We start from the raw sequence: 25,668 nt of genomic DNA, 5'->3' as shown, positions 1-25,668 counted from the left end.
TATATAGTGCTTACCTTGTGCCAGGAACGGTTCTAGGCACTATGTCATTTGATGCAATTTTTCGATGTTTTGGGAACAGAAGAAGCAGTGAATTTAGTGAGCCGATTTTATTTTGTGAGTAGGAATCAGTACTTTACATATGCTCCCCCCCCCCCCAAAAAAATTTATTTTATGTGAATTAGGAATAATGCCATTTTAAAACCGTTGAAACAAAATAAAAACTTTAAAAATCGTGATTTGACTGGATTTAGAAAAGGTAACTTTTGGGAATGGAGAACCTCTCCAGAAACTAAAGATTTCTGCTACACTGAAAATTTGAAAATTAATTCATTGATATGAACTCCCAAGGCACATTAGAATTATATGCCGCTTCTTTTTACAGTTACTCAAGTAAGGAATTATCTCGTTTAGAAATTCCCACTCCTGAATTATATGCCGCTTCTTTTTACAGTTACTCAAATTAGGAATTATCTCGTTTAGAAATTCCTACTCCTGAATTATATGCCGCTTCTTTTTACAGTTACTCAAATTAGGAATTATCTCGTTTAGAAATTCCTACTCCTGAATTATATGCCGCTTCTTTTTACAGTTACTCAAATAAGGAATTATCTCGTTTAGAAATTCCTACTCCTGAATTATATGCCGCTTCTTTTTACAGTTACTCAAATAAGGAATTATCTCATTTGTTTAAAAATTCCAACTCCTCCATTTCCCTTACCCCTCTCCCTTACAATGTGAAAGTTACTCATTAAATATTGGAGTGAATGAATAGTAGTTTTGTATAAGGAATGAATTTTAATTAATCAGATTTCATCTGACTAAGAAGTTAACCAGAGGTGAATGTATTAAATTAACATTCACAGTCTTGGAGAATTTGGTGATTATGTGGGTTTTTAAAATGTGTATGGTTTCTATATCATTTCTCTGTTACTTTGGAGTATTAATTGGCAATCGCTTTTAATTAATAATGAATTTAGTCTATCAAATAAGTAAAAGAATACTTTAGGGGGAAACATAAATGGGGTCAAGGGACTTTATTACTTTTTTGTGTGATATTGGACAAATCCTTGTTCTGTAATATGGATAAGGCTTTTGATCTCAGAAATCTCTTCTACCTGCAAGATATTTTGAGCCCCTAAATCTTTTTTCCTGTCATAATATGACTGACATGATTTATAGCTTTTCTTAAAATTATGTTTATATTATCTTAATCAATAGGTATTTATCAAATGCTTGCTACGGATTAAGTACGTTTAGCAGGGATACAAAGTCAGTCCTCAGAGCAAGTACCTATCTAGTGGATATGTGACCAAAGAAAGGAAGCGACCAGCATTTGGTTGGGACCTTCTTGGAAGATGGCACTTGGGCTGTCTAGAGGAGAACCAGGAATTCTAAGAAAAATGAGGGAAAAAGTATTCTAGGTATGGATGTTGACCAGTGCAAAGGGCATGAAATAGAAGAAGTGTCATATATGAAACACAAGTAGCCCAGTATAGCTATATTGTAGAATGTCTGGAAATAATGTGTAAGACTAAATGAGAATTGGGAAAGGGTCATGTTACAAAGAATACCAAACAAAGTTGTTTATATTTGATCTGAAAGATAATAACAAGTTATTAATTTTATTGAGTCAGGATGTGATGTAAAGTGATTGAAACTGTGCTTTTAAAAAGTCGGTAAGTGGAAGAGACATTCTTAAGATAAAAGTGAAATGTAATCTGTTCATCAAACTTTTCAATAAGTACTTTATTGTACTGGATGACTTTTGAGCCAGGAAATGTTATTATCACTGTTTACTAAAATTTATTATCAAAACTATCATAGACTCTCAAATCTACTGAAAAGGACATTATACATCATCCAATCCAACCTTCTCTTTTTGCAGATGAAAGAATTAAGGCCCAGGGATATTAATTACTTGTCATGGGCCACAAATTTCAAAACTGAAATTTAAAGAAAGGTGGGTACTCCCAAAACCAATACTTTATCCACTCTGCCTGCTTTGTATTCAAACTCAGGCATTGCTAATGTAGGAAAAGTACACAGTTTTCATCTGTCCATATCACAGTAGTATACTTATTTTACAAATCACTACCGTTGATGTTCTGTCATATTTATAATTAAATCATCTCTCACTAGTATGTTAGCAAAATACTTGTTTATTCGGGACAGACTGAGCTAATGAACTATTCTTTAGCAAATAAATCTAAATATTCCTATATTCTGCTGGGGAGAGGGGTTGTCCTCTATCTTTTCATTCCATACCCCTCCCCCAATCTAAACAATAATTGATCAGGCAGCTAGATGGTGCTCTAGATAGAGCACATCCTAAAGTCAGGAGGACTTGAGTTCAAATCCAGCTTCAGGTAGTTAACTCTAGCTATGTGATCCTTACTTAGCCCCAACCAACTCATCAAAAAAAAAATTTTTTTTTAAATTTTAATAGAAAAAAAAATTTGTCTAGTAGCTTAGTATTATGGAAGTATACTCAGTTTTGCGTCAAAAGACCTGCATTTGAATCCCAACTCTGCTATTCACTATCTTTATAGCCTTGGATCAATCATTTTACTCCACTGGATCTAGCTCCCTTACTTGTAAACTGAAAGGGCTGAACTAAGTTATCTCTGAGATTGTCTCCAATTATAAATTCTAGGATTGTTTGAACATAGAATTCTCTAATTGAAAGAAACTACAGCAGCCCCATGATGGCTGTTGGTCAAATACTGATGACAGTGTCAGGCCTGGAGTCAGGAAGAATTAAATTCAAATTCCATCCCAGACATTTGCTGTTAGTCATATCATCTTTCTCATTTTGTTTTCTTCTCATAATATGGGGATAAAAACAGCACCTAATTCACAGAGTTGTTTTGAGTGTTAAATCAGATGATATGCAAACCTTACTGTTGCTGTTGTTACACTCTACTAGGAATGCCCACTATAACATACCCAATGGGTGGCCATCTAGCCTATGGGTAAACTCTCAGAGCAGCCCCTGCTGCTCATGGGTAGCTCTCATTGTGTCCTCTGGGATCAGAACAAACATATTTAACCCTCTTTGACACAGTACCTTTTCACATTCACAAACCTAGCCATCATATGTCCCCTTATTCTTCTCTTAGCTAAACATCCCAGTTCCTGCAGCTACTCCTCAGAGCTAAATACAATATTCCAAAAGTGGTTGGTCTGACCAGGGTAGAGATCAGAAAGACTATTACCTCATTATTCCCAGAAACTATAGCTTTTGATATAGACGAAGATTTCATTAGATGTTTTGCTTGCTACATCATACTGCTAACTCACTGATCTTATAGTCCACTAAAACTTCTGGATGTTTTTTTTTTTCTTTTAAACTACTGCCTAACCATATTTCATTCAATACCTGCAAAGTTGATTTTTTTTTTTAACCTAAGAACTTTTTAACTTCATATTTATCCACATATAATTTCATCTAATTCAGCTTAATGATCCAGCCAGTCAAGATCATTTTGGATCCCAGATTCCATCCATTATATTAACTCTCCCTCCCTGACTGTTTCATCTGCAAATTTGAAGCACATGCCATATCTGACCTTGAGTCATTGATAAAAATGTTAAATAGCACAGAACCAAGTAAGATAGCCAGTGGACACTCCATTAGAGACCTCTTGCCAAGTTGACATTGAAACAGTTACAGTTTTCACCTGGACTCTTAAGACTGTTGAAAGTTTCGCATTTGGTTCCCTTCCTCTGCTTTCTCCTCATTCCAATCTATCTTCCACATAGCTGTCAAAGGAATTTTTTTCCTACAGCATAGTTCTTCCTCCCCCCCCCCCCCCCCCCGATTGCAAATGGCTTTTTTATCATTAATAATAAAAAGTCATTATTTACATGTAAAAAAATTTTTTTAAATTATACAGATACTTTATATATATATATATATGTATGTATATTTTCCCCCTTCACATTAGGAGAGAAAATCAAAACAAAGGGGGAAAATTACAAGAAAAGAGAAAAAGTGAACATAGTATGTATTGATTTACATTCCGTCTCCATAGTTCTTTCTTTGGATATGGATGACATTTTCCATCCAAAGTTTATTGGGATTGCTTGGATCACTGAATCACTGAGAAGAACCAAGTCTATCATAGTTGATTATCACACAAATCTTGCTGTTGTGCTACAGCATAGTTCTGACTGTGTTACTCTTCACTCAAACTTTGGTGGCTCTCTGTTATCCTCTTAGGATCAAAAAGAAGTTTCTCTATTAGGCATTTAAAGTTCTTCATGACCTGGCTACTTCCTACTTGTTTTCCCCAATATTTGGGTACAATAGTCCCCTTCACCCTCTACAGAGCCATAGACCTACTGATACAGTTACTGTTCCTCACACAAACTCATCTCCTTTTTTCATTTTTTTAAACTGTTTCCCATTCATGATAATGTTCTTTTTACCTCTATATCCTGGAATATCTGGTTTCCTTCAAGACTCGCTTCATGAGAATATTCCCAATTACCTTAGCAGCTAATGCCTTCCCCTATATGCAAGAGATAGGTACATGTTAGCTCCCTCATTAGAAGGTAAGATCCTTGAGAGAAAATACTTTAAAATTTCATATTTGTCTTTGTATTCCCTGATTCTTAACACAGTTCCTGGATTTAGTAAGTAATCAATATATCTTGTTGGTTTTATTTAAATCCTGCTGTTCAACCAGTTTTTATTCAATCTAATTTTTATAACTTATTCCATACTTTTGCAGATTCTCTAAAATAATAGTTTGATATATTGTCTACTTCCAGATACAGGAACACAGATTCAGAGGGTTTTGTTGTTGTTATTGTTTTTGATGTAACCAATACAATAATTTATTTTGCTTAACTATATATGATGGGTTGTTTTTCTTGCTTTCTCTATTAGGGAAAGAGAGGAAAAGGTGAAAGGGAAGGAGAAAATGTGTATCTGAAAATAAAATTAGGGTGTCTTGTTTTGTTTTAGATTCTGGGAACAAAGAATATTTGAGATTAGGTAGATCATAAGCTTGATCTTCTAATTTAATAACTTGATCAGTTATCACAATTCTTTTGGTAAGGTCGAACTCCATGTCTTTGGCATTTAAGTTGTTAGTCAAATTGAAAAATAGAATTGAAATAGTTAAGAGAATGACATTTGATACACAAAAAAGTATATTTTTGCTCCTTAGGGTATAGATGGTATATATTAGGTTATACGAGTTAAGCTTTCTTAAATTGGCATTTTTCTGCTGCATTCTACAGTTCAGTGTCTGAAATGTGAATATATTATATAAGCTTGTCTTTTTGAATTGCTTACTGATCATTCAGTTAAACAGAAGTGTGAACAGAAATTTCTTAGTCAGGCTTAGATATTATCTTAGGTTTTCCTTAAGAATATAATAAAGTATAGGATATTGAAGACTTCATTCACTTCACACAAAGGTATGTAAAATATATTTATATAAAGACATAATAGCTAGATAAAATTTTTGTTTCATTTTGCTTTGAATACTAAACTTTCTGCAAAAGAATCTTTGACAATGTTACCTCTATAATTTAAATTGGTGTTGTTTTTAAGAGCTCTTATGCCAAAAGTTCAAACACAAACTTGAACGTAGTAGGCTAGAGGCTGAGCACAGTATATGTATAAGTCATTTGTTTCTTGCTTTAAAAAGGCAAGTGAAGCATTAACCTTTAATGATTTTCAAATTTCTTTAGCATGGTAAAAAAAACTATGCTTTTCTTTCCTAAATTCTCCATTAATTATTAAATTGCCTTTTGACATTTTGACTTCCAGGTTTAGCTCCAAAACCATGTCCTCTAATAGGCATATTTTAAGATTTAAAACATAATTTTGTTTCTATCCTAAATCTCTTTTTCTTCCCTAGAATTGGGTGATGGTATATGAAAATAGCCAGGTCTTTCATTGATTGTGTTCTTCATTGACTGTAGAATTGCTGATTTCGGTCTCTTGGATTTTGCTCCTCTTGGGATCAATTAATACATTGTATTAATACATTGTTTATTGGAAAATCAGCAGAGCTCCCAAGCAAGTCTCACCATTGGACCAGAATGAATCTAAAAGTCTAGACACAGGAATTTAGCTAGACTTTTCTAAACTAAAACAAGATAAATAGCTGTGAACATTTATATGTTCCACAAATTTTGGCTTCTTATTTTCAGGCACTAATTTCTGTAGTTTCCCCTCTTTCTCTATGAATAAAGTCATACTCAAAAAGTACATTTTTGCTCATTAGGTGATAGAATATAGCTATTATATACAATTTTGTATTTTTTTAAGTATTATCTAAACATTTCATTTTCAATCAGCTTTTCTTAATTTCCAACCTTAGGGATTCTTAAAAAAAAAAAAAAAAACCCTTAGAATTATTCTTCAAATTTGTTAGAGTCTGTCTGCTAAACTATTCATCTTTTTGTGTATGATACTCTTTAATTACGTATTTATAATTTGTAAATTTAGTAAAAATTTGTATAAAAAAATTACATTTATGTAAAGTATTATGCTCATGTTAGAAGATATCTATAAGGAAGTCATTGTGACTCTCCAAGTCACTTAAATGTCTGACCAAAGCTTCTTAAACTGTAGGTCTCTATCCCATATGGGGTCAAGTAACTGAATGTGGGGGTCAAGAAAAATTGAATAATTGTAAAAGAAAGGAAATGACCAAAAATTCAAATTCAAACATGTAATGAATCTGAGGTATTTTTGGTACTGTTGTTTGTGTTGCATCACACAACTTCACTGCAGTCTTAATTCTGAATATACATGTGCACTTTGCACTGTATATACCCAAACGCTGCCAGAAACACCTTGACTCAAATTCAAATCATGTAAAAATTTCTCAGGTGAAAGGAGATTGCAAGTAGAAAAAGTTTAAGGCCTATTCTAGTCACCTCCAAGAATTGGTGCTTTCCTCTCTTCAGGAAGTCCTGGCACTAGCAAAATCACAGGTAGTCTATCTTGATGTGGAAACTGAAGCTTGGAGAGTTGAAATTATTTGCTTAAGCTTAAGGTCACATGGTGTCAGAATTCATACCCAGTGTTTTGATTCTAAATTCTACATTGGTCTAACAAAGACTCATGATTCAGTGGTATTAATCAAAATACATGAATAAAATTCCTCTGTTCTTCTCAAGAGAATAAGATTTTAAGGCTTGCTAGTCAGAAAACATTTTCTAGTGGGGAGAATCTATCACATATGCTGCTGACAGAATAAATTTCCTAAAATAACACTTTATTTCATCTTGCTTTTCAAAAACTAATTCCCTATAGTATAAAAATCTTTCAGTCTTTTACAACTACTTCCTGCCACATCCAAACTTGAACCCACTCTTCTAGTTTGACTGGTCTGCTTTTCCCTTAAACAAACTTTAGCATGTTAGTGGCTTTTAGTCTTTGTTCATACCTTTCTCACCTACTTAATGCCTGCTCACTTCATTTCTCACATCTTCTCCTTTCTCTGATTATTTGATATTAAAATGATCTTTTCTTCCAACTTTTATGGCATTTAATTATCTATACTACTCATGTGGCATTCCTAGCGCTTAAGGCGTTCTATGTTTTTCCTCTACTATATTGTTACTTATCTTTCCACAACCAGATTATATGTTCCATAGTCAATAATAATGTTGAACTTTATCCTATGCTATCAGTAATAATGTTGAACTTTATCCTATGCTATTAAAAGTATTATATCAGTATGTCAGGAGGAAAAAAGGTCCTAGAAAAGCTCTGTGTGTGATTAAGGCAGTCAATTAACTCCATTTTCTTTTCTGTAAAATGAGGATATTAATACTAGTATTACTAGAAGATATTAATAATATACTATCTGTACCTCACTAGGTTAATAATGCCATTTTGTAAACACTAAAGTACTGTGTAAATGGACTTTTTTATTAGTCCAGACATTCAATAAAGCAGTTTTTAAATTGGAGAGCATAAAAAGGATTTAGATAATGCTTTTTATAATCCCAATTGTATAAATTATTATAGAGCAAAGCTCTGAAAATGAGTTTTTAACAACTCAGTTCTATACTAATCAGCTATATTTTTGAGTGTGGAGACAAGGAAATTGTTCCTGAACCAGGTCTTAGCATCTTAGAATTTTCTGTCTTCTTTCCACTATCAGGTTACTACAAGGAAGAAAAACTTTTAGCTTCTGGGAAATCACAAATAAAAATTGTTTAGTGATTTTTCTTTTCCTCCTTGCCCTGTTGCCATTGATTCCTCTAATCCCCAAATGCAGCTTTGCTTCTTGATATGGTTGGAGTTCTATTTGTACTAGGGAGCTAATAAAATTTCAGATTTAGAATATCCTATGAGAATATTCCCCCAAAAAATCATACTTGTTAATGGCAGAGTTGTGGTTTCCCACAGTACTCCAATATAAAGTAGAATTCAATAATTATTTAATTGTCAGATTAAATTGTATTAAGTCCGTTTATATCTGCATTCTCATGATGATGTCACTGGATCCCAGGGGTTCATTATCTTCTATGCACAGGTTACCCCTCTCCTGAACATCAGGTCTGTTATATATATATATAGCTATCCAAACCTCTAAAACTCGACATGTCCAAAATAGAATTTTTAAAATTTTATTTTTAAAGCCTTTTTTTTTTCAAAACATATGCATAGTTTTAAATATTTAACCATGCAAAACCTTGTGTTCCAAATTTTTTCTCCCTCCCCTCCCACCTCCTCCGTTAGATAGCAAGTAATCCAATATATGTTAAACATGTGCAGTTATTCTCTACATCAGATCAAAATGGGGGAAAGCAAGAAAGAAAACAAAATGAAAGCAAACAACAACAAAAAATGAAAACACTATGTTGTGTTCCACACTTAGTCCCCCCGCAGTCTTTTCTCTGGGTGCAGATGGCTCTCTCTCCATAACAAGTCTGTTAGAACTGGCCTGAATTTCATTGTTGAAAAGAGCCATATTCAGCAGAATTGGTAATCAGGTAATCTCATTGCTGTGTACAGTGATATCCTGGTTCTTATCATTAGTTCATGTAAGTCTCTCCAGGCCTCTCTAAAATCATCCTGCTGGTCGTTTCTTATAGAACAGTAATATTCCATAACATTCATATACCATAAGTTATTTAGCCATTCCCCAACTGAGGGGCATCCACTCAAGTTTCCAGTTTCTTGCCACCACAAAAAGGGCTTCCACAAACATCTTTGCACAAGTGGGTCCTTTACCCTTTTTTATGGTTTCTTTGGGATACAGACCCAGCAGAGACATTGCTGGATCAAAGGGTATGCACAGTTTGATAGCACTTTGGGCATAGCAAAATAGAGTTCTTGAATTTTTCCTCCAAAACCATTTCTCCTTCATTTCTGTTGAAGATAATAATAATGTCCTTCTAGTCAGTGAATTTGGCAATCTCAGAATCATCATGAGTTTTCCTCCTTCATTCAGTTGATCCATTCACTTGCCAAGTTGTTTCAGATGCATCTATATGTGGCTTCCATCCCCTTTTCTCCTGTCACACAGATCCATTCTAGTTAGCTTAAGCACTTATTACCTCTCAAATAGCCTATTAAGTCTCCCAGAGAACGGAAACTAAGAATTATAGTTGTAACTAATTGTAAGGTGCTTTTTTCTCCCTATGGAGTGGGAAAGAATATGAGAATTTAATCAGTGAGAGGATCTATAGTATCTATGAAATAAGCTATGGGGAAGCCAAAGATGAGAAGAAATTATTGATTGTTCTAATATGCCTTCCACACAGCTGTTGAGTTGATATTCCTAAATCAAATCTTTATAAATCTGACTGTGCCACTCCCTTTGTTAAGAAGGTTCAGTACCTCTCTCTTGCTTCCAGAATAAAATACACACTATTCTGGTTTTCAAAACTCTTCACAATCTGGCTTTAATCTTTCCGAGGCTCATTATTATTATTACTTAAAGCCCTTTATGTTCCAGACAAATTGGCCATTTCCCATCCCCATGCCTTTGCACGAGATGTACTCCTCCCTGTGAAGAAAGATGACTGTAAGAATAATAATCAGAGAAAGCTTCGGAAAGGAGGTGCCTGAAATGCACTCCTCCTCTTAGAATCCTGTTTGTTTCCAAGCCCATCCCAAGTGCCACCTCCTAGAGAAAGCTACTTTGATTCTCCTGCCCCCTCCTTATAAATACCTTTTTACCTACTTTGTGTGGTATTTGTTTATTTACTTAAAACTCAAATAAAAAAAAAAAACAAAATAGGAAAAAAGGAAGACAGAAAAACAAAAAACATTGGGGAGGATTTAAAATATGTAGCAAATTCGATTTCAAATAAGCATATATAATAATAGAAAACACTGTATTCATAACAGTACATCTTTTCTTTGCTTCCTTGTAGATTTTCTTTTGTTCTCTGCGGTGTATTTTTTATTTTATTCCTTTTTTCTCCATTCCTCCCCCAAGCAGGCTGCATTTTAAGCACAGATATATTTGTGTGTGTGTGTGTGTACATATCTGCATAACATATACCTATATACACACGTACATATACTCTAAAACAACATTAATATGGCTGACAATAATATCGATTTCTCTCTTGGTTGAGTTTTTTTTAAGTTTGACTTTGTCTGAGATCAATGATTTAATACCCTTACTATTTTTTCTAATAAATTCTACTTTTTTCATTGTTGTTTTGTTTGTGTTTATCTCTTATTTCCTGTCTCTCCTAACTCTTCTACCAGTTAATTTTTCTTGCTATTACTTAACCTCTCCATGGATCTCCTTCCCTTATCTTTTCCTCTCTGCTTATCCCATTCCTGTTAATCTATCCACCTTATTCCCCCTCCCTTTTCTTCCTTCTTTATCCTTAATTGATCTACACATATTATCCCATTTCCTTTGATTGTCACACCCTTCTATACTCCACCTTATCCAATTCCCTCCCCTCCTTATTTCTTTACATGTTTTGAAGGGTCTCTTCTTGATTTGTGTATGTATTGTTTCCTCTTTAACTTATTCCAATGTAAGTAGGTTTTCAGAACTACCAGCCCTCTTCCCTCATCTAATTCATTTGTGTTGGTTCTTACTATAATATCTCATCCGTACAGCATGTTTACAGTATCTTTTCTTTCTTTTTTTTTTTTCCAAATTTATTTTTTTTAATTTAATAGCCTTTTATTTACAGAATATATGCATGGGTAACTTTACAGCATTAACAATTGCCAAACCTCTTGTTCCAATTTTTCACCTCTTACCCCCCCCACCCCCTCCCCCAGATGGCAGGATGACCAGTAGATGTTAAATATATTAAAATATAAATTAGATACACAATAAGTATACAGTATCTTTTCTTAAAGACAGTTTTGCTTTTTAGAGTCAGATCATATTCAGCTCTACCAATCTTTTCTTCTGGACTACCCAATTACTAATGTCAGTCTTAAACATATCATTTACATTTCCACATATAAGACATAAACAATTTGTCCTTATTGAGTCCCTTGAAATTAGTCTTTGATATTAGCTCTTAAGTGTCAAATTTTCTTTTGAATTTGTGTTTGAGACTGTTAAATACCCATTTTAGAAATTTAGATATTATGCTTAATTTTGCTGTATATAGTATTTTCAGCCACAGCCCTAGTTCTTTTGATTGTCAATATATGGTATTCCAGGACCTGTGATCTTTTATTGTTGCCATTAATAAATTCTGTGTGATTCTGATTATAGCTCCAGCATATATGAATTGTTTTTGTTGTTGCTTGTAAAATTTTCTTTTTGACCTGGGGATTTTGAAATTTAGCTATGATATTTACGTGTTTTCCTTGTAGGATCTCTTGGAGATAGTGTTCATCTATTTCTACTTTCTTTTATTATTTTAGGACAGCTTTATTTCTTGTATTATCGTGTCCAAATCCTTTTTTTTTGATCATAGCTTTCAGGTAGTCCAATTGTTCTTATATTTTATCAATGTTCTACAGATGTTGTTTTTCCTATGTTTCACATTCTTTTCCATTTTTCCATCCTTTGTTTTAATTTTTTTTTATGTCTTGCTCTCTTGTAACTTTAGTGGATTTCCTTTGCTCAGTTCTTATTTTCAGAGAATCATGTTTTGCTTTAAGACTCTGGATTTCCTTTTCTAGTTGGTTCACTTTCTTTTCATAATATTCTTGTTTTTCTTGGAGTGTTTTTTGTTTGGGGTTTGGGATTGTTGTTGCTTTTTAATTTTTCCTCAGTCTCTCTTATTTGATTTTTAAAGTCTTTTTTGAGTTCTCTTTAAGTTGTCATTTAACATTACTCTTTGGGTTTGGGTTTTTTTGTTTATTTGTTTTGGTTTGTTTTTTGGCTTTATTTATTAGGAAGATGTCTTACCTATTCCTATAGGAACTCTCTCTGATTGGGTTCATTCTTTTTCTTTTTCCTGCTCATTTTTATTGGTGGTGGTGTTCATACCAGCTGCAATTTTCTTTTGTTTATGGGGGAAATCTGGAGCACTTGGAAGTTTTGAGTTCCATCATCTTCTCACAATCCTTCCCCCCAATATAGAAATTTTAATACTTCTTGAATAAATCTTAAATCTTGATCTAAATGTACAAGGACATTGGAAAACATACCAAAAGCTTAGCAATTAAAACAAAGTGGTGGGTGGGTGGGTGTATTCACTAAAAAAAATTTTAAGGTCTGTGTTTCCTTTAAGACTAGTCCTTTCAGAAAGAAAAGTCAGGATCTTATTTGGGGGGCAGACAGGGATACTCTGCCTTCACTTATCTGGACTTGAAAACCTTAATTATATGTTATCTATATAGACAGTCTGGCAAGGATTTGTTATGTAAAAGCCTAAACTGGTGTAAAGTCCCCAGCTTCTAAAACTGGTTTGCAACTCCCTATGCAGTTTTGAAACCAAATGTGGAGGCTGTGAAATTATTATTTCTTATCAGTAAATCTCTGATTTTATATACCTAGGGCCACATAAAAATTTCATAGGCAAAAAAAGTCATGAATAGGAAAAAGAAAAAAAGTAAGAATCCCTGCTTTAGTCAATAAAGCATCTAAACTTGTGGGTATGTTGTATGCTTTTTGTCTTATAAAATTCAACAGATCAGCTACTATTTTCACTACTTCTGACCAACTGACTTAAATCAACAGATACATTGTAATCATCCAGATGTGTGTGCATAATGGTTCTCTTTCTTAGTTTTCCTTCTCTTAGTATTTCAGTCTCTTATCCTGTGTTAATGCTTATATAGCAGACAAAATGTTTTTAATCAAAATCTCCAATCAGTTATACATTCAAGTTTTTCAGTTCCATAATTAATAAATTATCTGGAATCACTTAAATGTTTTTGATTCATTTGGATGTATATGTATTAACTACAAATTACAATCCCTAGTCTACCTTTAAATAGCTATTACTAAAAATAAAACTTTTCACCTACTAATTCTTTAGTAATGAGTTAACATCTGAACTTATTGAAACTATTACTATCTGGACAGATATATTTAATTAGCCAGCCCATATTCTATACTTTTCCACTTGCTAGAACTTGACAGAGATTACATTCCTGAAGAAGGTGGAGTAGCCACCAACATGAGAGAACCTAAATTAAAAGACTTTAGGATATTATCTTTAAAGCTCTAATTTTCTTAGTGCTACTCACTTCTTCTCAGCACTGATTATCAATATTTATTTGAAATTGAAATAGACATGTTCAGCTTTTTTAAAAGGGAGTTCTTATTCTTGAAAAAAAAAATTGTCTTATTTGTTCAGGATTAATCTTTTGTTTTTACATGTGAAACATGACATTATAGCTGTTCAGGCATATGAATAATTTGGACAGAAAGAATGCTTTAATTAGAAAGTTTTTGGGAATCAATTAATTCCCAGTAAGAATAAACTACAATAAAATCTGCCATAAACTTTTTTTTGAATAAATAACAGTCTAGGTGCTTAATTTTTTTTTTTAATCAGATCAATTCCAGGAAAGTTGGCAATTTTAAGAAATCATCTGACTGTCAAGTCCTATAAATTGCTGCCAACAACGATTTAAAAAAAAAAAAATGGGGCAGCTAGGTGGCGCAGTGGATAGAGCACCAGTCCTGAAGTCAAGCTCTTAGACTGAAGTCAGTCACTGCCCAGACTCTGGGCAAGTCACTTAATAACCCCATTTGCCTCAGCAAAACAAAACAAAAAAAAACAGCCTGGCAAGAAATTCTCTAAGCCTAAACTAGAATGGTTGAGCTTATACTATATAGCAAGTTTTCCTAATATAGAAATCAGATCTCTCTCAGTACATTTTGAGTTCATTTATAATGTTGTGTAATCTGCTGGTATCAGTATGGTACTTATATTTGGGTAACATAATTGTGTCTTTGTCTTCTTTCTAAACTGCCAATCATTAGTTTTCCAGTAGTTTTAAGAGTAAATCTTTCAGTGATTTCCTTGCCATTGAATGAGGAGAAAGAATTTAAATGAGATGGTCTAAAATTGAACTAACTTTAGCCTAAAGAAATGTTGTTTTGTTATAGAGTGAACTAACTAGAAGACAGCAAGGACCACATATTTTGAAAATGGAAAACAAAGCACCTGTGGATTCTCATAAAGTTACCAAAGAGTCCATCCTAACAGAAGAGGTACAAAACTTTTTTTTTCTTCACTTCCACATTAATTGCTGCATTTAAAAAATATATATATTTCAAATGGTTAGCCCTAATACATGAGGATAGAATTCCAAAAAGTTTTTTTTTTTTAAAGACTCAAATGTAACAGTAATATGTTTGCTGTTAGTTGTCCCTATAAGTAACTAAAAATGAAATAAGCCTCTGGAATCTTTTGGCAGACAAGGTAAAATTCTCAATTCTTGTTAAGTAATAGATTGAATGCATTTTAAGTAAAGTAACCTGACTTTAGTGTCAATTTGGATACTATTTACTGAGTTATAAAGTTATAAGACTTAAAAAAAACCACCCATAATTCCTATATTACCCTTGTAAGCTTTTCCTAGAGGTTGTGTAAATTGTTGTTGTCTCTTTTAAAAAGAGAAAAGCTAAGAATTAGTGATGTAATTGTCATTCTGTGAAATACCTCTTTATTTTTAAAGAATGAAGAAGAGTGTAAGAATTAACTTTGATCAGTGAGATCTAGGAGATAAACTATGGAAAAAACAGGAAAAGAAAGTGAAGAATTTTCTTCTTAATAGACCTGTCTTAACTGTTTTCTGAAGAAATATTAAAGAAAATTCTGTAAGGATTAATCTGGATAGAAATTATTAAAATTTAGGGTCTGAGAAAAGCTTACAGAATCTTAAATTGTCATCTTGAATAAATTAAGTAGTGTAAGACTGTTCTCAGAAATCAAGAGAAGTCATCTGTGTGATGACCGCGTTAGCACCCTGGATACCTTAGAATCAGCCGGATTCTAGCAAAAGTCCTTAGTCTTTATTCTTGGTCTCTAGAGGTAGGATTGAATTGGGTGGAAGCAGAATCTCCCTGACCTTCCTTCTTCGACTACAGCCTAGAAGTGACCCTGGCTAGTCTTACTCCACCCCCTAGTCCCTCCTACAATTCCCTGTATACACCAATTATCGAGCCAGCACAGGATAGTGGGAAGGGCTATTTTCCAAGCATATGTTTATAGAGTATTGTCCAATCGGTAATTAGCCTTAAGTGCTTGGTTGTCCAAACTCAGTGCATCGACTCAAGAGTTTCAGCCCTTTACACATCTGCACATAAAGCAAGACTTTAAGATCTTTTTCACAACTAAAATATTGTATATAATTATTTATTATTGATTTCATTGTTAAAAATTATATTCAGTAACTTTAAGGGATTTAATATAAAGATATCACTACTGTTGGAAGGAAGTATTTGAAAAACTGAAGATGGGGCTTTTAAACTTAGTTAAAAAAAATAATGACATTTTGTCAATTAATAAGGAAATATATAAACATATCCTTGGATTACCCTCGATCTCTAAATGATAAGATTAATATGAGGATGAGTCAAGTAGCAATTTGAGAAGTAACAAGCAAGTCAGGTAGGTCACCTATGTAACCCTACTTACAGTTTTTAGAACACTCAAGATCTAAAGTAGTTCCAACAATATGGTTGATGTTTGTTCTTTGTTTTTTGTGTGGGTAAGTAGGTGTTTTTTTTTGGGGGGGGGTAGGAGAGGTTTGGAGGGAAGGTTTGTTTTGTGATTGTTTTTCAAATATTTTCTTTTGGAAAGTTTCTAGTAGATACATTTGAAACCATCCTGAGAACTCTGAATCTAGTATCCTCCCAGAATGCCTTTTTTGGTCTAAAATTATGTTTATAAATTGATCTACTAATGATAATTAGGTTCTTGCTAGCAAAGAGAAGAGAAATACTAAAAGATTATTAAAAGAAAAGCATATTATTTTATATACCTAGATTACCACCTTAGTTTAAAATATATCAGAACTAAATTAGATTTTTATAATCTTAATTCCAAAGTGAAATATGTAGGCAGTAAAAAAATCTTTGTATGCCCATAATCAGCACTCCAATATAACTTTCCCAGCTCTTTGTTTTTAAGAACAAATTTTTTAAAAATACAAATCAATTCCCAAGCCCCAGAGATTCAAAACATTTCTTATCATTTTTCCCAACTGCTTAGTGGTCCCCCAAGAAATAGTGCCATTTCTCTGTCTTAAAATCTAAGCTTATATAACAATCTTTAAACTCATATGTAGAAAGATGTTCAGAGGATGTATTCTTAGGGTTATAATGGCTTTCTATGAAAAATGACCAGAAAAAGCCTTTTTGTCCCAAAAAAATATTGTTTGGTTTGAAATTTTCCCAATATGCTATTCTTACCTCCTTTTAGTTGATTACAGAAGGAAAATGGGTCAAGCTTGAACAAACAACTTATATGGATCCCACTGGTAAAACAAGGTAAAAAAAATTTTTTTCCTACTGAAGAAATGTTCAGTCCTTGTATTCTAAGAATCTATTCATGACAAGTCTGTAAATATTTATCTCATTATAAATGTATTTTCATATTAGAATAAAAGGTATTTTGGTCGATCATATCATTTTTATGATGTGTTTAGCTTCTAAAAGCATATAATAGAGTTCAAATCTCACTTTATTCTCTGTGCTTATAGCATAAAATACCACTTAAATAGTAAAATTTTAAAATGTTAAGTTTGGTGCTGTCTGAACTAATAGTGCCATCATCTTAGACTGAGTTTAAAAAATTACACCAATTCTAAATTAAAATTTTTGAAAATTTAGTAAAATGCTTATAATGTATAATTCCTTGCATTCGAAATTAGTTTCTTTCTACCAAGTAGTGAAACTTCTGCAAAAGGTCTCAGAATTTTATACCATATCATCCACTTTCTAACACATTAAACTGCCTAAGAGTAGGGATTGTTTCGTTCTTTTCTTTTTTTATCTTCAGAGCCTAGTACCTGTTGCCTAGTTTGTGTTTTTTAACAAAATCAAGATCAACAAGCGTTAATCCTTGTTAAAATTGTACTAAATGCTTATTGATTTAATACTTTTAAAACTAAATGTAAGGACTTAAAGAATTTTTTTTTCCTTTTTCCAAACTATATGCATACATAATCACATCAAGGGAAGTTAAGACCAAGATAAGAATAATCTCTACTTTTGCATCTTTTGAAAGAGATGGGGCAGACCTGAGCTCAAATGTGGCTTTAGACATTCACAAATATGATTCTGGGCAAGTGATTTGACCCTACTTGTCTCAAAAAAAAAAAAAAAAAAAAAAGACGGGACAAATTATAATTTTTGAGACATAGTTAATGTTGACAAACTTACAAAGTTGCCCTTCCCTATATCTCATGATAGTTACAAGGTGGGAAAAGAGATTTAGTAAAGCTCTGCTATAACAAAGATTACACTAGACAACAGGATTCTTAGCACCCTAGAATTTTTTTTTATTTTTCAGCTGAAAGATAACTTATAACCTAATCTTATAGATGAACAAACTGAACTTGAAACTGGAGCAAGAACTTAAGTTTCCCTGCTTTTTGGGTACTAAATATTTTCTTGACTTTTCCCTCCAAAAACTAGTTGAAGATCTAAGTTAAGATATAACCAAGCTTCCACAATTTTTTGGATATCTTTTACTTACACAGGCATTCCTACTCTAGTCTCTTTATTAATCACAGGGAGACTGGTTTATCAGGCATAGGTACATTCGTAATTGGTTGTTTGCTTTATTGTTATTGCTGAAATGACACTATCCCTCTTGTTTCCCCTTATTCCTAGAGCATTTGGGCTGGAGTCCTCAGTGCTTTTCCTAGCACCTTCTCCTTCAGTCTGTTTAAGACTGACCTTAGGAGGCAGCAGTGAGAGCTGTATCAAAGGTTTTTTTGTTTTTGTTTTTTTTTTTTCTGTTGCAACCCTTGCTATTTACTTTTACCAAAGATTTTTGTGTGGTTGGCTTTTCCTACTAACAGGAATATGAAGATGTTGGGAGCAGCCTATTTTTATTGTTGATTGATCATGCATGATTTTCACTTTAGTGCTATAATTTTGTAGCCCCTTCCTTTAGATCTCTTTAACTGATTTGTCTTCTGCTACAAGGCACCAGACAACAGACATATAGAGGTAGACTGCCCCCACAGAACTATATGTCTTATTGCTCCTCTTACAATAATATGAAGGATCCCTAATAATATCCTAAATTCCTGGGGCCTTGTTTCTATTGGGGGAGTGATCCTTAGGCCATCTGGCCTTTTATAGTCAGCTCTCGGGTTGATTTTCTTGCACTCACCTCCATTTTAAGAGACCATTAAAGGGTAAACTTGGGGCAGTAAAGACAATTTTCCCCTTTGTGTAGACAATTTGCATGACTATTATAGTACCTGAGTTTTCTGTCTAACAATTTCTGTTTTTACTAGGAAGAAAAATATAAGATAATTTATAATGTTACATAGAACTCAAGGCAAGTGCATGGTCATCAAATTATTCATCAAGTTTCAAGTCAGAAATAAATCCTTTCCAAGTCGCTTCACTTTTTTGTTTATTTGTGCAGAGTTTATGTGTAGCAAGTGAAGAATTTTTATCTACCAAAGTGGTAGATTTGGGCATGTTTTTTAAACTGAATCATACTATCTCATATCTGTCCTTCAGAAAGTTCTCATAGATATTTTACTAGAGGTAGGCAAACAGAATTTTCAAGGGGACTTTAATATTTCTACAATGTCACTTCTGTCCAAAACCAAAATCCTTACTCATCACCATTGCTTGTGAACGGAAAAGCATGATTCACAGATAAACTATGACCCTAATTAAATGACCTCTGGGCTGTGAATGATATGAAACTTTCTGGCCATAATAGCCAGCAGGCTTGCTATTTAGATTAGCAGCAAAAGCAGGGGTTCTTAACCTTTTTTGCGTGTCAGGGATTTCCTGGGCAGTCTGATAAAAACTTTGGACCTCTTCTTATAATTATCCTTTTAAATGCATGAAAAATAGGAAATTACAAAGGAAATAAATTATATTGGAATATATAATTATCACAATATTGAGGGGGGAAGTTCATGGATTCTAGGTTAAGAACCCTTGATCTCAAGTGTCACATGAATCATCAGCTGTTTCACTAAACTTGGTAGGAATGACTTTGGTTATTTTCAAAAGGCAACTTCACAATTGCAAGGTGTCTCTGAAAAACTAAGCTTCTTTCTGATTTTCTTGACCACCATTCCAGGTAAAAATGCATGTTTTGCAACAGCAAAACTCTTAACTAGTATACAGCAAAACTCTAACTAGTATACAGCTAATCTACTGACCTCAACTGTAATGTTTTGTTTGTTTTTTTCTTCCCCTTCCTCTCCTAACAGAACTTGGGAAACTGTGAAACGCACCACTAGGAAAGAAGGCCTTTCTGCTGATGGTATGACAACAAATCTCTATCTGACTATTCTTCTGTCTCTCTCAGTGTTGTTCTCCCTCTGCCCATAGTCTGAATGCCCATAGCCTATCTTTGACTTGCCTTTTTTTTTTTTGCTTATATCCTATATCTTATGACTGCAGTCATCACTTCCATGTACAGGATTCCAAATCTATGTATGTAGCTCCATTCTATTCCCATGTAACCAACTACCTGTCTTTTGGATGGTTCAGACTATACATGTCCAAAACAGAATTTAATCTTCCTTACAAAACTTGTTCTTCCTTCTACGAACTACACCATTTCTGGTGATCGTAGCACCATTTCTCAATTACCATACTGGATTTAATTTAATCATATTTATTCATAAGTTTTACTTAAAATAAGCGTGTTATAGAAAAGCCAGCCAAACAAATGACAGTCATGTAAAACTGAACAAACAACTGGAAAAAAAAAAAAGAAGAAGAAGCAGCCAATATGTTGAACCAAATACTAAGGCAGAAAATAAATTTGTCTTGAAAATCCCCAGGAAGAGAAAAGTTCTACCATATATTCTAGATACCCATAAAATGTAAAGGAAATGCCAAAAGAATGACTGTGAAGAGCAGTATAAAAAAGTAAAATAAAACATAAAGCAAAAATTTAAACTATTTTAAATTTTAATAAGAAAATGGAAAATTTAGGATATATAATGGAAAAGATAGGTTCTTTGAATGTAACAGATGATTATGAAAGGCAGAATTAGGAGAGAAATCTAGTGAACAGAATTGAAAGACCAAGAAGATTGGAAGAACAGACACAAGAACTTTGCAAATCAAGGAAATTGAGTTGGAATATGGATTGCTAAGAGATTTTATGGGAATTCTAGTTCTTTCAGAGAAACAGAAAGCCTAAATATTTTATTTCAAGAAAATTGCCTCGAATTAATAGGAATGGAGGGCAAAATTCTCATACAATACTCATGAAATTCAAAGTTTAATTTAACAGAAAATGTTTTGGCTAAACTGCAGGACAAATTTAAAAAAAACCACAAATAATCAGAAAAAAAAAACCTTCATAAATTGTCAGTCAAGATTATGTTTATATTTTCCTAGATGAGAAAAAGGGAAATATAATATAATATTCTTTAAAATAACAAGATATGAAATCTAATGAATGAACAAAGTGGGAACATTTATTGACAGAATATTCAAAGGGGTCAAAAGACTTAGAAAAGGAGGGGAAAACTGAATCAACAATTCTTTTATTAAAAGCCACTCTGCTAAATTTCTTTTGAGACACAAATAGGCAAGTACCTAAACAAAACAAGAGTAATTAACCAATTTTACAAATTAATATTTGTGAAAAATTATATGTAACATTTTTCATAGGCACTTGTCCTTTTTGTTTCCTGGTGGTAGGTGTGGCAATTATCCCAGTATTACAAAGAACTCTTCATTATGAATGCATTGTCCTGGTGAAGCAGTTCAGACCCCCAATGGGAGGCTACTGCTTAGAGTTCCCTGCAGGTGAGTAATCAAAGAAAAGGACTTTATTATTGTTTCACAGGAATTAATTAGCTATTGATGAGAAGTTCTTTATTGGCCTCATTGTGGCATAAGCAGAATATTTCTGTGTCCAGGCAAGTGGGAAGCAGAACCACACTGCCACCTGCAGGAAGGTACTTGAGTGCCTCCAGCCCACCATCAAGATAAGGTATATGATTCCTGCCTTCCTTCTAGGTAATAATCTTCACAACTTCCCCACTTAATATATCCCTTCTGGCCTGTTACTATTCTTCTTAACCATATTTTTCTTTTTTTTCTCACTGAAACCTATTTTGTGTCTTTCCTTCTCTTCACCCTGGCTTCATCCTAGTAACACCTAGACTACTCATTCCAGTTTTTAGAATGTCAGGGAGAAAAGAGATACTTCAAGTCTATTAATTTCTTGTAGAAAGGTAGCATTGTTGACTTGGATTAAGCTTTTCATTTTAGCTTGTTTAATAAATTCTTTTAATGTTCTTTATTTTGTTATTAAGAGCTTTAGTTTTTTATCTCTCTCACTCATCCATTGGGGAAAGAATATTTATTAACTTTAACAAAATAATTTGTTGTTCGTTCCTTTGTCCCCATTTGGTCTTTTTATTCTGTTATACATCATCAGATTTTGTTCTTTTTTTTCTTTGTATATAATTATTGTATTATCAAATCTACATTCTTCATCTCTGTCACTCCATTGGGGACTTTTCATAAGTCTTTTGCGTCCATGGAGTTATTTCTTTTGACATATTAGTAGCACATCTCAAGCTATACAACTGTTTCCATTTGTTGAATAAGTGAGCTGTTTCCAGTTTATTATAGAGCCTCAAATATTATATTAGCTTATTGCTATTTAGTTTGGTCTTTTTGTTTCCTCATTTAATAATATACATCAGTTGTAGTTGTAATAGTGACATTCCTGGCTCAAAAGGAAGGTTCACTTGAGTATTTTTTTTTAACTCATGTTCCCAAATTATTTTCCAGAAGATCAATTCCTAATTTCACCATTAATGTTAGTTCCCTCCCCAACCCTCTCCTGAGCAATTAATTTTTTAATTTATTCTTTTTGTTGATCTGATGGCTATAAGGAATCTGGTACCTTAAACTTTTAATTTGCATTTCTCTAATGAGAAAGTAAATAGTTCTTCAGGATGTTTTTTCTTTTGGAAATAAATTGGGTTTTTATTTTTTGTTTTTAAATTTTTTGATTATTTGTTCAAAGGAATACACATAATAATGTAAATTACAGGGTTATCTGTCTGGATCACATTCTCTCTTCCATAGAATCTAAGCTTTTTGAGGCTAACGATTGTCTCTATTCCTCTGGCATCTAGAATAATGTCTTCCACTTAATAAAAACTTACTGAATTGAATCAAGTTGTACTTCAGAAATTGGGGACAATAAAGGAACATGATTCTTCGGATGTTATTGCTTTTACTTTCTCTAGTACCCATTTTTTTTCTGTTTAGTGCAAATTTTTTTTCATACTCCAAGTTAATATGAATAAAGGAGAGTATAAATTCAGGTTCTGTTCATTCTTTAGTTCCTACTTAGTCTCTGATGTCTCCTGATGCTTTTATTCTAAACTAAATTTCATTCCTTCACATCCCATAGTAATGCTCTTATGTCCACCAACCCTCTTAGCTTATTATCTTCTTTTCTCCCTTCAGGTGGCAGCCATATTGGCTCTTCTGTAAGAAGAGAAAGGCAGGACAGGTAGTGCAGTTTCTGTTTTGCAGATGAGGAAACAGACAGTTCACAACATATCTGTGTTTAAGATAAAATAGTGTCAGAATCAATAGAGGAATCTGCATCTTTTTAACCACCAGCTCACTGATCTTGCCAGTAGGCTTTACTGACTCCATGTAGTGTATTACTATTCAGGAGAAATAAACAAACTCAAGTGAACAGATGATATGTATAGGAACTTAGTCAAATCATACTTTTTTCTTTTCCTTTCTATCAAAGGACTAGACCTTAGCTATTTCTCTCTCCCTCCCCTCTTCTCCCCCCCTCCCCCACAAGTCCCCATACCAAGGGTTACATGGGAAGGATTAGAGGTTCTCCTAAAAACTGAAATTTTATATAAACAAAAATTTGATTGACAGGTCTCATAGATGACAATGAAAGTCCAGAGACAGCTGCTCTTCGAGAGCTTGAGGAAGAAACTGGCTATAAAGGTGATGTTGCTGAATGTTCTCCAGGTTTGTATTGTTATCATCTCTGAAATGTTTAGGAACAGGTTTTTTGTTTTTTTTGTTGTTGTTTTTTTTTAACCTCAAAATTTAACTAAACTTTAAAAAAAATTAATTTTTAAATAAATTTAAAATTAAATAATTTAAAAAATTTAAAAATAGAGATTCAAATAGAAAAGCTCATTATTAAAGAAATTCTCAGAATAAATTAGCTGCTTTCTGTAAATAAATGTTTAACCAGTAGGTTCCATAAGTATATCTAAACAAATAGATAGTTGGGGAAGGGCTGTGACACAGTAAATAAGACTTGAAAATTGGTGGGAGACTTTTCCATTTGTCTTTAACCATTCTATCAATTTTACTTTCCCATTGGTTCTTCACTGAGACTTGCCAGCATACTAAAGCTTTCAAAAGTGGGATTTTTTTTTCCCAACTGTTGCTGTTTGTATTTGTTCACCAATGTGGGATAAGATTTTATCAGATAAACTCTACTGAAGTAAATTTTATACCTTGATCACATTATTAGTGCAAATTTCTGCAGCCACTTCATAGTAATACAAGCATATACTGTACATATAACTATAGTGTGCCAAATGTTTTGCTCACCCACACTCTTCAGTAAAGTCCACTAGAAGACAGTTTCATTGCACTACTAATGATAATGGCAAGAATTATTGTTACTTACTATGGGTAACATAGTAAATAACTGTTTCCAAAGTTGCTTATAAATACTAGTGAAATTGTTTCAAGGGTTCTATCATGACTGAAATTTTAGGAAGTGGGCCATTTGGAAGAGGAGGAATATGATTTTGATGATGATGATGATGATGTAGATGATGTAACCCATTGCCTCTTCCTCCTTAGCTGTATGCATGGACCCAGGTTTGTCAAATTGTACCACACATATAGTGACTGTGATGATCAATGGAGATGATGCTGAAAATGTACGACCTAAACCAAAGCTTGGTGAGTTTTTATGTATTCTTTAAAGTTCTATGTATAGAACAGTATTAAACTCTAAAATATGCCAGCTGCTTCAAATCATTTAAAAGAATAAAATCTTATAAAAATACTTTAGACAATTCTCATACCTTAATATATTTATTGTTTATAGTTGTTTAATTGGCATCTGACCAACTTCACATTTTGCATATTTTCAGTTTCATAATATATACAAAATTTTTTTATAGAATAAGGTCCATTTTCCTAGTCTCTATTCACTTAACTTAATGTAATTACACATGTTGTAAGATACTGGTGCAGTTTTTTTTTAAATTCTTATAAGGAGCTGCACTTCCATTTGCTCCAGATGTTAGCTTTCACTGAGGAGTTAGGAAGTCCTTTGTCCCGTGATTCTCTTTCTAGAAAAGATTTTTGTTTGTATGTTTAGTATCCAAATATTACAGTCTTATGTATCTCATCATCTCAAAAATACATGTTTTTACCATGTTGCAAATTCATATTTATAACTAATATTTGATTTTTCAACCTCTCTGGTTCAGTCATAGTAATATTTCAGCAACCACCATTTCGATTAACTAATTAATGCTTATTTAACTATTTTTGTAAAGACACATTGCAGAAAATACTTATTTAGGAGTTATTTAGGAAGATCTAATATGAGATATCATCTTAAATATACAGAGATCCTTGTTAAATTTCCCTTTTTTGAAAATTCTGCCAAATTATCTTCTAATGTAATACTATAGTTTTTACTAAAATTTTTTTTTAATCTTCTGTTTTTTGGGTGTTTTTTTTTTTCTAGGAGATGGAGGTATGTTTTTTCCCAGTGATTACTCATGCCTAAGTATAGTCATTTTATTACATTATCCTACTTGGCTAACAGGTATAATTGTTGCTGTTTTTAACTTTACTTTTTATATGTGTATTTTTTTTTTTTTTTTAAGAATTTGTGGAAGTAGTTTCTTTACCAAAGAATGATCTACTGAAGAGAATTGATGGTAAGATAGTCTTACTTCCAGCTAATTATGCCTATGTCCTCTCACACACCTGGGTCTACTGAACATAAATCTCAAAATTGCTTTACTATATATCTGACTTAAAGGAAGCTATACAATCTGATAATTACATTTAACCATCATTTCTT

At 32.9% G+C, this 25,668-nt stretch overlaps 2 protein-coding genes across 4 annotated transcripts in view; one reads left to right on the top strand and one right to left on the bottom strand.

Moving 5' to 3' along the window:
- The window catches only part of CDC123 (cell division cycle 123), a 127,751-nt gene that overhangs the window by 88,362 nt on the left and 13,721 nt on the right, over positions 1-25,668 (bottom strand). The gene's annotated exons all lie outside the window — the stretch shown is intronic.
- The window catches only part of NUDT5 (nudix hydrolase 5), a 29,574-nt gene that overhangs the window by 953 nt on the left and 2,953 nt on the right, over positions 1-25,668 (top strand). The window contains exons 2-9 of the mRNA XM_031938587.1: positions 14,484-14,588; positions 16,804-16,871; positions 19,796-19,848; positions 21,246-21,353; positions 23,475-23,570; positions 24,426-24,527; positions 25,327-25,335; positions 25,469-25,522. Coding sequence (XP_031794447.1) covers positions 14,526-14,588; positions 16,804-16,871; positions 19,796-19,848; positions 21,246-21,353; positions 23,475-23,570; positions 24,426-24,527; positions 25,327-25,335; positions 25,469-25,522 — 553 coding nt within the window. The 5' untranslated portion in view covers positions 14,484-14,525. The remainder of the gene's footprint in view (positions 1-14,483; positions 14,589-16,803; positions 16,872-19,795; positions 19,849-21,245; positions 21,354-23,474; positions 23,571-24,425; positions 24,528-25,326; positions 25,336-25,468; positions 25,523-25,668) is intronic.

The sequence above is a fragment of the Sarcophilus harrisii genome, chromosome 5, assembly GCF_902635505.1.
Source record: "Sarcophilus harrisii chromosome 5, mSarHar1.11, whole genome shotgun sequence".
Lineage (NCBI taxonomy): Eukaryota > Metazoa > Chordata > Mammalia > Dasyuromorphia > Dasyuridae > Sarcophilus > Sarcophilus harrisii.
This window is presented reverse-complemented; position numbering and strand designations above follow the sequence as displayed.